The 12,911-nt window shown below is 42.4% G+C and overlaps 1 protein-coding gene across 2 annotated transcripts in view; it reads left to right on the top strand.

The window, feature by feature from the left end:
- The first annotated feature begins 1,195 nt into the window (after positions 1-1,195).
- The window catches only part of RAB20 (RAB20, member RAS oncogene family), a 36,858-nt gene continuing 25,142 nt past the window's right edge, over positions 1,196-12,911 (top strand). For both annotated transcript variants that reach the window (XR_005704316.2, XM_040088995.2), the window contains exon 1: positions 1,196-1,430. Coding sequence is in view for 1 of the 2 variants with exons in the window: in XM_040088995.2 (XP_039944929.1) it covers positions 1,259-1,430 (172 nt within the window). In the remaining variant the exon portion in view is untranslated. The remainder of the gene's footprint in view (positions 1,431-12,911) is intronic.

A 12,911-nucleotide genomic window follows, 5' to 3' on the forward strand; every position in this document is an offset into this window, starting at 1 on the left:
TGGGTATCTCCAGTACTTCAATATCTAGAGTGTATCTTATTCTGAACTGAAATTATCTATCTCTGGGTACAGCTGTAAGACTACAAATCTGGTCAGTAAAAGCAGAATAAGCAAAAGTAAGTAGGCATGGCTTAAAAACCCCACACTGTCACACAGCTAATCCTTTTTAACAGGTAAGCAAAATCAAAGCATCTCATAAATATGAAGCCTAGACTGGCTAAAGAAATTCTAGAAGTTTCAACATGAGACATGCAAGAATGAGGATGCATGTTCACTTATTAAGAAAAGTGCTTCTATCTGACCACTTTCCTGTGGGAGAGAGCGCGAAAATTAGGTAGGTTCTCCTAAGAATACTGCAACAGTTGTTTCCCCCCCTGCCCAGCTGGTCTACAAATGACCCCTTTATTTGCCCCAAATTTGTAGCATGTTTATATTTTATTAGTATTTTTTCCCAGATTTGTTTGGCGTAAAGAGGACTGATGTAAAAAAGATAGGTTAGATATCTGGGTAATTTAAATGACTGCAGTTTCGTCACCTGTAATGAAACTAATCTGAATTAGAACAGCTGGGCAACTGACTGTGAAATTGGGTAGACCTGCTCCTCGGAAAATAATCTCTGATACCTCCCTCTCACCGGGGCAAAGGTGTTTGCCTGGAAGCTGTCACAGCTCTATGAGAGATCTTAATTTCGGAGCAACTTTCTGCCCCTCCACGCACACCCCAGGAGGGGAGCGGGATGAGCGGGCTTTGCCTTGGGCTCCAGGGGGGCCGCGGAGATGGTGTCTGTGCCGTCTCCAGCCGGAAGGACGCCAGCATCCCGGGACGCAGCCGCATCCCCCGAAGGCTCAGCGCGGCCGAGCTCGGCCCCGACACCCACCCCCGCGTGAACCGGTTTCCCGGCAGCCGGGACTCCGCACCCCGCTCCTCCGGGGCAAGGCAGGGGCGGAGGGTGCGCGGAGCTCCGGCCGCTTCCCCGCCCGCGTCCCCTCCCCCTGGCGGGGCGGGAGCGGGGCCGGGCCCGGGGGAGGAGGAGCAGCGGGAGCCGGGGCCGGGGGAGGAGGAACAGCCGGAGCCGGGGCCGGGGGAGGAGGAACAGCCGGAGCCGGGGCCGGATCGCGGCGGCTCCAGCGGAGCCCCCGAAGTTTGCTCTGCCGGCGGAGGCGGCTCTCGGCCCTCGTCCCGCCGCTTCCGGGGCCCCGCCGGGCAGAGCGGGCCGGGCAGGGGGGCGGGAGCGGCCGCCGGCGGGAACCGAGCCGAGATGAAGAAGCCGGACGGGAAGGTGGTGCTGCTGGGGGACATGAACGTGGGCAAGACCTCCTTGCTGCACCGCTACATGGAGCGGCGCTTCCAGGAGACGGTCAGCACCGTCGGCGGCGCCTTCTACCTGAAGCAGTGGGGGCCGTACAACATCTCTATATGGGACACCGCAGGTGAGCGGGACCCCCGGCACGGGGGCAGCACGGAGGGGTGGGGGTCCGGCGCGGGGCTCCCGGCGTTTGCCGGCGGAACGGGGCTCCCCGAAACCCGCGGGGTGTTTGCTGGCGGGCCGCCCCTCTCCTCCGGCTCCGGTGAGGGCGGCGCTGCCCGCGGTGCCTTCCGTGCCTTGGGATGCTTAGGGCTTTCTTTTCCCTACTTTTACTTCGGCCCTAATGTACGAGCTGCTGATGGGGAAGATTGCGGCGGGTGACCTCGCTCGGGACGGCTTCGCTTTCCGAGAAGCGGCGGGCGGGAGATGGATTCGTGACCCCCGCGGTGCCCCGCAGGCGGCGGCCGGCGCCGGGAGCCCTGCCCCGCTGCTTATCGCCTCGTTTCGGCAGAACGGTGAACTCAGTCGTCTGAATCATAGGGTTTGGCGGTCGGACAGACTCTGAGAAGAGTCACGATTTTGACCGGCCATAAGTGGCCTTATCACTCCTCATCTCTGATATTTTTGGAGTTACTTTGCGAAATGTGGCTGTACCGGGAAGATTGTGGTGCCCTGGTTGCTTTCTTTTACCCGAGTAGATGGCTGCTGACTTCAAGTTCAGTCAGGAATTAGAGAGGTTTCAGCTTCTGTTCATCCCTTCTCGTTGTGTGCTGTTGAGTCTGATGTCAGCCCCTCAGACGTGGCGTTCCCCTTCACCGCAGCTGTAAGAAATTGGTGCACAAAGAGCGGGCAAGGGCTGCCGGCAGTGTCTGTCTGGGAGAGCAGCAAGGGGCTGTCTGTCCCACTGTTGTGGCAGGCAGCATCTCCGGGATGCAGGGCTGAGCGTGCCTTGTGGTTTGGGGGCCGCGGGTGGGAGAGAGCACGGGCTGGAGAAGTGGTTTGTGGTCTTAGTCATATGAATGTCTTGCTCTTTATAATTAAGTCAGGAAGCTCCCCTCGTGTAAAGGACCAGAGTGTCCCGCTAAATTAAGTTAATGGATGCTCTTGCTTTTAAGTTGTTATTTGCAAATATAATCTTGTTCCCTTTTTTTTGTTTTGTTTTCATTTTTAGCTGGATTTTTAAAACTGGTTAGTGGCAACGTGAAGAGCGCAGGTTATGTGTCCCTGTGAAACTTGTGGAGCTGCAGCATCGTGCAATATTCCAGTTTCCTCTTGATGAAATTTGGGAGGGAAGTTCATTTGCTGCGTCACTTTGTGTCACAATCTAGTCCAAAACGGCTTTTCCTGTGTCAGGAATTGAGGAGGAAGGGGAGAAATGAAACTGACAAAAAGTTATACAGAAACACTTTCAGAAGTCTGGGAAGGTGTTTAAGAGCTTTAGTCTGTTACTATCCTGAAAGCCCTCTACCAGTAGCTCTGTTTTAAATATACGTTCTATGTAATTTGCAGGGTTTATTTTTAATCTACTTTAATTTTGGAATTGATGTGTTTTACTATGGAGAGTCTCTTGTGGGCAGTTGCTGCTTGCTTCTAGTAAGCCAGACCCCCGTGGGTGATTAGCAGTAGGCTTTATTTCAACAGAAAAACTATCTCTTTTGGTGAGATTGTTCCTTGGTAATTTCCATTACACCCTTCTATTTTTTTTTTTAATTATATATAATAAAATAAGTCCCTCCAAGGCTTGTCTGCTGGTTTTAGAGTCCTTTTTGTCAGTTATTTATTCTTACTGCCATATTTTATTCAGTGTTATTTGAGGAATCTGGTTGTATGTGGAATCTGCATGTGCCAGGTGAAGCACCCAGGTGATACCTGTCTCAGGACAGTGCAAGTGTTCACAGCTCAACAATTGCTTCCCCAGTGGCCACAATTCCCTCTGCACCTAGGAGCAGGACCGCTGCCAATGCACAGCTCTGCAGCATTAGTTCCTGCTGCTCAGCAGGACTTCTGGAGCAGAATTGCTGAAGCTGTATTTGCAGAGCAACAGTTGAAAAGTGTTGCTGTATTGTACCAGAGTGGCATAACATTTCTTTCTTATTCTTCTCTGTTGTTGGAGTTAGCACTGAGCCTGGCTGTCCCCTCTCTTGTGTTTCAGGGGCAGGCAAGGGCTCTTGCACCCTCTCCTTCTTGACTTGTGCTCTTGCAGAATGATGGAAGTTGCCAAAACTTGGCTAGACTGTTGGGTCCTGTGGGTTTTCATTTATTAACCTTGTTATTAACCTCTCCCTTGTTTATCTTGGGAGAAATAGAAGCTCCCAGGGCACATATGTGCTTTCTGTTGTGCTGGTGAAGAAGTAAGAAACCTTGTTGACACTGTTGACACTGTTGACACTGTAACTCTGGTGTTAAGCCACAAGGGGATTCAAAAGTCAATAAGTGTGTTATTTATTTGTATATTATTTTATTTTGTGTGGGCCTTATGCTTTTGCTGGCCTCGATGTGTCTGGAGACTTTGGTTTGTGCCTCTTATCTGTGGTCTCACTGTCTTATCTCTAGCAGGTGGGTACCAAGTGAGCTTGGAATGTGTAGTAAGGAGGAGTTTAAAATTTAGCTTTTTTTGTCTATTTATTAACCTGATGTTGCTGACTACTGAATTCTTGTGAAGCAGTTATAGGGTTATCGAGTACTGATAAATTATTTTCTTTAATTATGTATGTGTAGCTATATAGAAAAATCCAGCAAAAAACACTCATCCAGGAGATTTAAATTTCTTTAGCACAGTGATGACAAGAGCATGGATCAAAGTTTGCACCCATCCCACCCACCTAAATACTGAGTGCCAGCTCAGGATGTCGGTCTTAATACTTCAATAGCACTTTATACGGTGCCATGCATACCCTGTTTTGTTCTAGGCCAAATCTTTCATATTTCTACACCATATATATGGTGTATGTATGGAATATATAAATATATATATATATATTTGGCCTAGAAAAATAGGGTATGCATGGTATTAGCTTCTTTACTAGTTCAATGCATGATCAAACAAGATAAACTGGAATTTTTAATTTTTTCTCCATTTTATATTTAGTATGTGAATATATGTCTATTTTTGTTGTTGCTTTATAAGCATTATTTTTGGGACTTTTCTCCATAGAAGTTTGTTTTACTTGCAGTTCAGATTGTATGGTTATTTGTTTTTCAGGTATGGGGTAGGCATTTGGCTGTAACAACTCAAGCTTTGAACACTGAATCTTCATTCTTGTAATACAAAGTGATGCTTGTGCACACTTAGGCTTCAGTGATTGATTAGACTGTCTGCAGTAGTGGTGATTGATCAAAATTTAAGTATGCATGGATACCAGTACTAGATAGGTTTACTTACTGATTTTCTGAGTTACTTATATTGTGTGTCATTTTCACTAATCACTCTCTTGATTTTGCATTACTTCCTTCTCTGAATTTAGAAAAATCTCATTTTTCTAGGAAAAACTAAATTTGCTTACCACAGTGCCTAAAATGTGCATTTCTGTGTTATCTTTAATGAAATCGGTGTGCACACCTGACCTGTTCTACCAAGCCAGATTTGAAGTGTAAATCAGTTATTCTAGGGAAGACTCTTAGCTGTACATATACACCCCTCCTTATCTTGGATTAATCAGCTGTTTTGTCTAGTCTAAATCTTTCATGTTCTTATCCACAAGCCCTGTAAAATGGGTATGCAGAAGTTGTCAGACTTGAATGTTTTTTTATGTAAATGGTCATGGCAAATTGTTGTTCAACATTTCTTGTTTTCCAATTTGATGATTATGAGAGAAGTTATATGAAAGTTGCATTCAAGTCAAGGAAACAAGTAAGCCACAGATGGAGGAATGCTTGGGAGAAGTATCATATGCTTGCCATGTTTCAAAGCTCTCCTTTTGCTAGCCATCTGCTTTTGTCTGTTTTCCATTGTCAGAGGCTTGGATAGTCTTGTCTGACCTAGTAGCATGGTTGCTGTTGTGTTTGTGGTTGGTGCATAGAATGACTTACTTCTTATATTGTGATGCGACAAATTACATTTGTTTGTTTTCTCTTTGGGTCATTATTAATGTTAATTCAAAAGAACTTAAAAAGAGCATAAACTGTGCAAAAAGAAGTAACTGTACAATTTTAGCATGTTTTAAAGAACTAGTTTGCTGGATCGAGGCCTAGTCTATAAAGCATTTGAGTACGTGCTTTGAGACCTTTGTTCTAATTTTTGATGCAGTATTTTTCTGAAACAAGGTAAGTAAGCAATAACATCAGCGAGAAGAACTTCCTCATCACACAAAAGGATTGGGGGTTGGACACTCAGGATGTCAAAGCTATAAATATGTTTCTCTGTGCGTATATGGATATATTTTTTTCTAGGCAGTGCTAACAGCAGCTGCAGAGTAAACTAAAACTTCCTGCTGGGTGCTGATGGCATGTATCTCAGAGCTAGCGTGTAATCTTTTCTGTCTGGCAGCACAAAACCTCCTGAAGTTTGAGGGTCTTGGTCCTCTTCCACCATTAAACCCTAATGTGTAGTGGCTACAGCTAATGATATGGTAGGGATCTTTTGGCTGTTCAGGTGTGTTTTCTGATGCCTTGGTGTTTCAAAAGGTAAAGCTTTTTCTGTATGTTAGACTTCAGTCTCTTTAAGTTGACATTTGCTCATATGACAGGTAAGTGGTTTCTTAACCCCAGCAGCAAGATTTCGTAATTATTAGTGGTCATGTCTTGTGTGTTGCTGGCGTAATATTAGAGCAGTCAATCAGTAAATGAATGACCAGTATTTTAGCAAGTTCACATCAGGATCCTCTAATTTGATTTTAAGAGGCTGAGTTTTGAACTTGCCAGCAGATATTAATGTAGCATTATAATGGGGAAACATAAAGGTTAACTTTATGGTAAGCAAACTTTCATTCTTGCCCTTCTTCTCATCTTGAGCCATCTGTCAACAAGGACTGACTTGATTTTTCTATTCTGTGAATACTCAGCTATCGGTTCATATTTTTACATCTTTCATCCCTTTATTTTTACCTGCATATATATGTGTGTGTATATATATATATATATATTTTTTTTTTTTAACTTGTCAGAGCTAGTATAGTTAGGGACAAAGGAGCTAAACATAGCCTAGAAAAGGCTCTTGCATGCCTTGGGTCAGCTGCAGTGTATCTGCCTAATGAGTGCTTACATTTCTTGTGACTGGTTTACTGATGTCTGATGTTATCAGTGCTGGTGAGCCCGTGTGAATTGCTCATAGCTTCTGATCTCTGCTGGGGTAGGCTGCAGTGCAGGCAGCTCTGCTGAGCTTTCTTGGGCAAGATGTTAATGTTTAGCTGGTAAGATGTGTTAGATTTCCCCGGTAAAAAGGATTAGGTTGCTCCCTTGCTTAGTTGGGCTTTGAGGGTTTGGGGGGGGGGGGTGTGTGTGTTGGTTTTGTTGCTTTTTTTTTTTCTTTTTTTCTTCAGAATTTATCTTGAATTTATCAAGTGTTGATGAGCACTTCCTTGTGCACACTGAGTCGAAGAATATCTTGAGCTGAAAGGGACCCATAAATACCAAGTCCAATTCCCTGCTCCTTACAAGTTTACTTAAAACTAAACCATTAAACCATACGATACGACCAAGAGGGACCTCCTTGAACTCTGACAGGCTTGGTGCTGTGGGGAGCTGTTCCAGTGCCTGAGCACCCTCTCAGTGAAGAATCTTTTCCTGATGTGCAATCTGAACTTCCCCTGATGCAGGTACACTCCATTTCTTGGTAAAGGCAGTGACCCAGCTCAGCTCTCAAGGGAAACCTGAGACGGGGTGTGACTTGGTCCGCAGAGTGTGAGATCAGCCCAGGAAGCTGGAAGCAAACATTGCCGTGTGTGGTGAGCAGTATGCAGGCTGTCGGTAGGTAGGGAGGAAACATGGTCCTCCATCACATGGAAACAACAAAATAAGCCAAAGAGGAGTGTGATGCATCTGCCTTTCTGCACCCGATGAAATTCTGGCAGCAGTTCGAGTTGGGTGTTGCTCAATGTGTAGTATAGTGAGGTATCTTTAGTTCAGGAGGTTTCTTGCTGGAAGGACATAGGGGACGTCACCTCAAAAAGTGTCTTGGGCATCAGGGACTATCAGTGAGGAAGGCTACTGAGTGTGTACCTGCGCTCAGCAGGTGAGAACTAAACAAATTAGACGTTGGAAATTAAGAATAAAATCTGTTACGTTTGTTTCATGGCTTGGGGGCCAGTTACTGGCAAGAGTCTTTGATTTGTTTTTTTTAAAATAAATTTTTAAAACATTTTTATTTCCTTTCTGCCCTTGGGAAAATTATTTTGCAGAATATTATGTTGGCCTCAATTAGTTCTTGGTGATTGTTGTATGTAAAACAATGATGGCTGAGGACCAGTGTCTCATACACACGTAATGTGGTTTCCTGGAGATTACTGTGTATGGTTGTAGGCTATTTATATTCATATTTTGAAAAGGAAACCATAAGAGTGAAGAGACAGAAATTCCTGAAGAGAGTTCACTGTCAGTGAGCTCTGTATCTAAAGCCTCTGAAGCATATTCAGAGAAAGGAATAAAAGTCTAACCTTTAGACCATCCCTGGAAACATGGGTTTGTTGTTGTGCAACAGTGCACTGGATTTTTTTTTTTTTTTTTTTTTGCAACGAATGTTTCCTGGAAAGAGTGGAATAACTTGGGAGGTGATTAAAAATATGAAGAAATAATGAACTGCCTGGGGAAAGTCTTGGAGGAAGGTCTGTTTTCTGTGTCCAGCAATTTAGAATACAGTGATACACAAGTAATGTCAAAGGTAACAAATTCACTGCAGCTGAAAGTGCTTTTGCATGCAAATTAAGTGAAAATACGGAAATACCTTGTCAGAGGGAATTGTGAAAAATGCATATCAAAAAGAAACAGAAGACAAGAGTAACACAATTTATTCAGCTATATTGAAAGCACTCACTTTACTGAAAGCAGAATTTTATTTCTAATGTGTAATTTTAGTACTTACTGGCAGAGGCAAGCTAATGAGGACGTGATGGCACCTTGTGAGTACTTGATGCAGGCTAAGGTAAATATCATGTGTGAACCTCTGTGCTACCTTCTATGTTCCAGTCCCCGCATTAAGTCCCCTCTTTGCATGTGGTATTTAATAATAATGTGCAAAGTGACTGAGCTGTTCTAGCCTAAGTGGGAAAGTACTCGACAGCTCGAGTAGGACTCTCCCTGAATAGCATCAGTGACCCAAGATGTGTGCTGGCTAAAGCTGTACAGGATCATGCCAAGGCATCGTGGCTCAACAAATATGAGCAGCTTTGGCATCCTCAAGAGGACTTGAGTTTGTTCGAGTTCTTGAACTGAACTGAATATGCCATTTTTTAAGGTCACAGTTTCTAGGCTGGAGCAATACGGAGAATCTTCCTAATGAAGAGTTTGTGCCTCTGGCATTGCATTCTTCTTCCCTGGTTACTGAAGGAAGAGGTGTATTTTGCAGATGTCTGTCAAAATTGACTCAACAGCTGAAAGATTAGTTTAAATACTGTCTGCTTTGTGACAATACTGGAAACCTATGAGGAAGGGAGGCATGAACAAGAGAAATGGTTAGTAAAACAATGTAAATGCAGTGGCAAAGCTGCTGACAAAAATTGCAGATATATGGAAATTCATCTTTCTGGTGGATTGGGAGATGGTAAACTGCAGAAAATAAGGGTGTCCAAGAACTGGATTATTTGCTTGAGTTAAACTGGTGTCCTAGAGGGTATATGCAAAGGCATAGGTGTTCTGGGTAAGAAAAGAAGTTACCAATGCCCTGTTGCATTCTTCAGTTTGACTTTGTGAAATGTATACTTGAGCTGTCGAAGAAACAACAGCTCTTTCAGTTTGAGCATGAGGGGGAGAACACAGGGATGGAATGGGAACGTTTTTCCCGGTAGTTCTATGCCTAGCTGAGTAAATAGTGTTGCACAGAACATCAGAAAGCTTCATAAGCTGTAGAGATGAATGTATACCAAGTAACACATGTTGACTCAATTGTGTGTGTAGGTGATTTTTCTTTCTTTTTTTTTTTTTTTTTTTTTCCTTTAACTGGGATACAGCCACATTCTGAAATGAAAAACAAACAGGTATTTAAAATCAGTATTGTATGTCTAGGTGCCTGAACTTAGGCAGTCAGGGTTGTGGTGTCTTTCTGTTGACTACGCAAATAACTTTTGCTTTCAGTTGGAAGGAAGGGGACAGTGAATATTTAAAATAAAAGCGTGGGGCGGGTAACTGGCTGCTAGTTGTTTTACAATTACTACTTTGGGTGATCATGTATGGTGAGTACATTTCTAGTTTCACCTAAGTACATGAACATTATGGTGACACAAATATCAAAACCAGGGAAGCTAATAAGCAGCCTCGCAGTGCCTTGGCTGAGGTTCTGGTACTCTAAGACCCAATTTAAGTATCTTTATTTCATACTGCAATCATATCTTCTATCTAGATGAATTGTTTGCTTCACTGCAATTGCTGTCTCGTGTTGAAGCCACTGGCCATGTGAGCTTCCAAGTGGCAGTGTTTTACTGCCTGAACTAAAGGTACACTTAGTAATCCCTCATCTGAGTCACATTTTGCTATTGCAAAATATCCAAACAAATAACCTTTGTTTGGATCTCTGTCTAGAAAGAGCTGAGTCTGTGGTGGCCATTAAAATTTGTGGAATAGAAAGAATGATTTTTCTCTTCCAAGTCTGAAAGATTTCCTTTCTTTCAGGGTAACACTGGGTTCAACATCCAGGGGGTTGATCAAAAGGCATCAAAGCTGTGATATATTCCTTTTCCTGTACTTGATTGACTGTAATTCCATATTCAGTACCTGAAGATACACCTAGGAAATTAAATTTCAGGTTGGTGATTAAACTTATGCAAGTGTGCTGCAGAAGGCGGAGGTGGTCAAAGAAGTGAGTGGAGTTTTGCTCTTAATTTGAATTCTTAACATAAGTGATTTGCCATCCTACATCACAGGAGATTCAGGGTAGTTTCCTTTAGGGCAACCAACTCAATAAACATACAAGATTTCCACACCTACCTGGGTGTGGAAAGAAACAAATCTAGAAGAGTGCTTATTAAGAGAGTTTTTAAAGGGAGATAGATCATCAGATGTGTTTGTGAATTTTCTAGTGTATCTTTTCATCTCTTAGGAAGCAGATGAGAATTGAAGTTGGCTTTGCATGTGCCACCAAGAAGCTATTCATGGAAGATGCCTGCTGACAGCCTAAAGACCTGTGTGAGCATTTGATGTAGATACTTCTCCCTCTTCCCTTAGCCTTTATTCTTAATACAATCACATATTTTCTATACTCTGTTACATAATGTAATATTCCTAACTATCCTAAATGCTGGTTTTTACTTCAGGAGATTCTTACAAAATAGAGAGAAAAGGTATTGTGCAGTCATCCAGCCACTTTTGCATACTTAGTTTAAAAATAATGGTCTTCAATACAGTTGAAATAAAAGGAATTTTTTTGATTTACATTCTGCAGCTGATGACTGCTTTTGAGTTTCTAGCCATTTATAATACTCAATGATATGTATTTAAATATGTGAGATTTTGTTGTGAAAGGCCTCAAAAATTCAGTGTCTGTTCTTCATAGTGCGATCTGTGATCTGGGCATATAAATCTGTTGTTCTTTTCTTAATTGTTGAAGGTAGAAATAAGGATCTTGGTAATATTTTACAGGTTTTTTTTGTTTGTTTTCCACCTATCCCTTGCTTAAAATTTTGTTTCATTCAGAAAAGGGAGAAATTACCAGAATCTGTAGTGGCTTATAGTTACCAAAAAAAAAGAAAGCAAAAAAAAAAAAGCTGTTTGTAGTTGAGTCAGCGTCTTCCAAGCCTCATAAAAGGAATCATCAAATCTTGTGGTTTGCTGCAAGTGAGACTTGGGTGTTTCAAAACAGAACAAAAAAAAATCCCCACTGGTATAATGAATGAATTTATTTTTACTTTTTTTTCCTTTCTGATACAGCCTGTTGCTTTTTAAAAAACTAAATCTCTAATTTTGTGCAACTAAAAATGTCTCAAACTGCTCAGCTCCTCCAACCCCTACCAGCATGATTACTTCTTATTTTTATGAGACTGTAAGACTGTCTTTAAGACATGAGCTTTCCCTCCTGCAGCAGATAGCTGTATGTATGACATCTGTGTTGTTTCCCTTATCTCCCTTCCTGTTCTAGTGGTTTGTGCCCTTTCTACATTGTCCTGTTTGACTTATTTTTTCACTTCAAGTCTTGGAACCACAGTGGAAGTGGAAAGTTGGTGTCTGTCTTCTCTTTGAGTGGCAAAAGACTTTGTGACATAGAGATACTGCTGTAATTCTGAAAGAAGAGGATGCAGTGCAAGCAAATCAATAAGCAGTTCCCTTTCTGTAAGTAGCTTCCCCTCTCGGCCTGAGAACTGATGGGCAGACATTGGACAGTGTTAACTTTGCTCTTTGTAACTTACTTTGCTCAGAAAGTTCAGAACTGAGTTGTTTATGACTTTTAGAGCTACTCCCTTTGTACCAGGTTGGAGAACAATAATGAGATGATATTATGAACCATGCCTCTTGTCTGATTACAGTTTCTTTAATTCTCAAATTAATGCTCCTAAACTGTGGATATTGCATATGCTCTTAAGTGTGTAGGCAGAGAAGCTGGAAGTAGAATTAAAAGGGAGAAGTAGTGCTGGAAATGTAAAGGCCATTTGTTTTATCTTAGTCAGCATAAGCTCTGAAAACACAAGTTGCACGTCCTGTGATAACTTTATCTTAATGATTTGAACGAGTTTTAAATACATTCCCACAAAACCCAGGTAGCAGCACTGTGTCTGGCACAGTCTCCCACTTCTAATACTTGCTGAAGGCTGCCCACTGGATAACCAGAGCTGCCTCCTGCTTCTGACAAATAGCAACTATTTAGAAGCACCTGGTGAAGAAGATTGCAACTGAATAGAAACTGATGGTAGCTGGTAAGGAATAAAAGCAGTTATAATTCTCTTCAAGGTTAATAGTGCATAAATTCATTGCTTGTGTTCTTAGTTGAGAACCTGCCTGTAAATCATTGAAAATGCTGAAACAAATCATAATGAGTGAGCCTAGTTTTATGTCCCGTGTTATTAATATGAGTTTCTCTTCAAAAAAATAAAACAGTAGAATTTTTCGTTCATTTTGCAAAATCCATGGCCTTTATTTCTACACTTTTAGCAAAGTTTAAATATTTTTCAGATTGCTGGTGAAGGCTGGTTTGAAGTTGAACTCAGCGTTACAAATGGGGAGCTAGCATATAGTTATCTACTGTGCCTCAGTTCCATTTCACCAAAAGATGATTTAGCCTTAAATAAGAGGCACTTGCCAAGTAACTGCAGCGGCAGACCAGCTGTGGGTACCTGCTATTGATCTGATAACCAGAGCTTCCTGAAGCATTTTGGATAACTGGGTTATTTGTTATGTGTGCAAGAATCATTCCTCATTTTTGAAACATGTGACACAGCAGGTCACTTCCTACAGCCTGCCAGCTCTCAAATGGGTTTTCATGAAACCTGGACTCTATTTTTTGAAGTGTGAATGTTGTGATTCGCTGGTG

The sequence above is a fragment of the Hirundo rustica genome, chromosome 2 (assembly GCF_015227805.2).
Source record: "Hirundo rustica isolate bHirRus1 chromosome 2, bHirRus1.pri.v3, whole genome shotgun sequence".
Taxonomy (NCBI): Eukaryota; Metazoa; Chordata; class Aves; order Passeriformes; family Hirundinidae; genus Hirundo; species Hirundo rustica.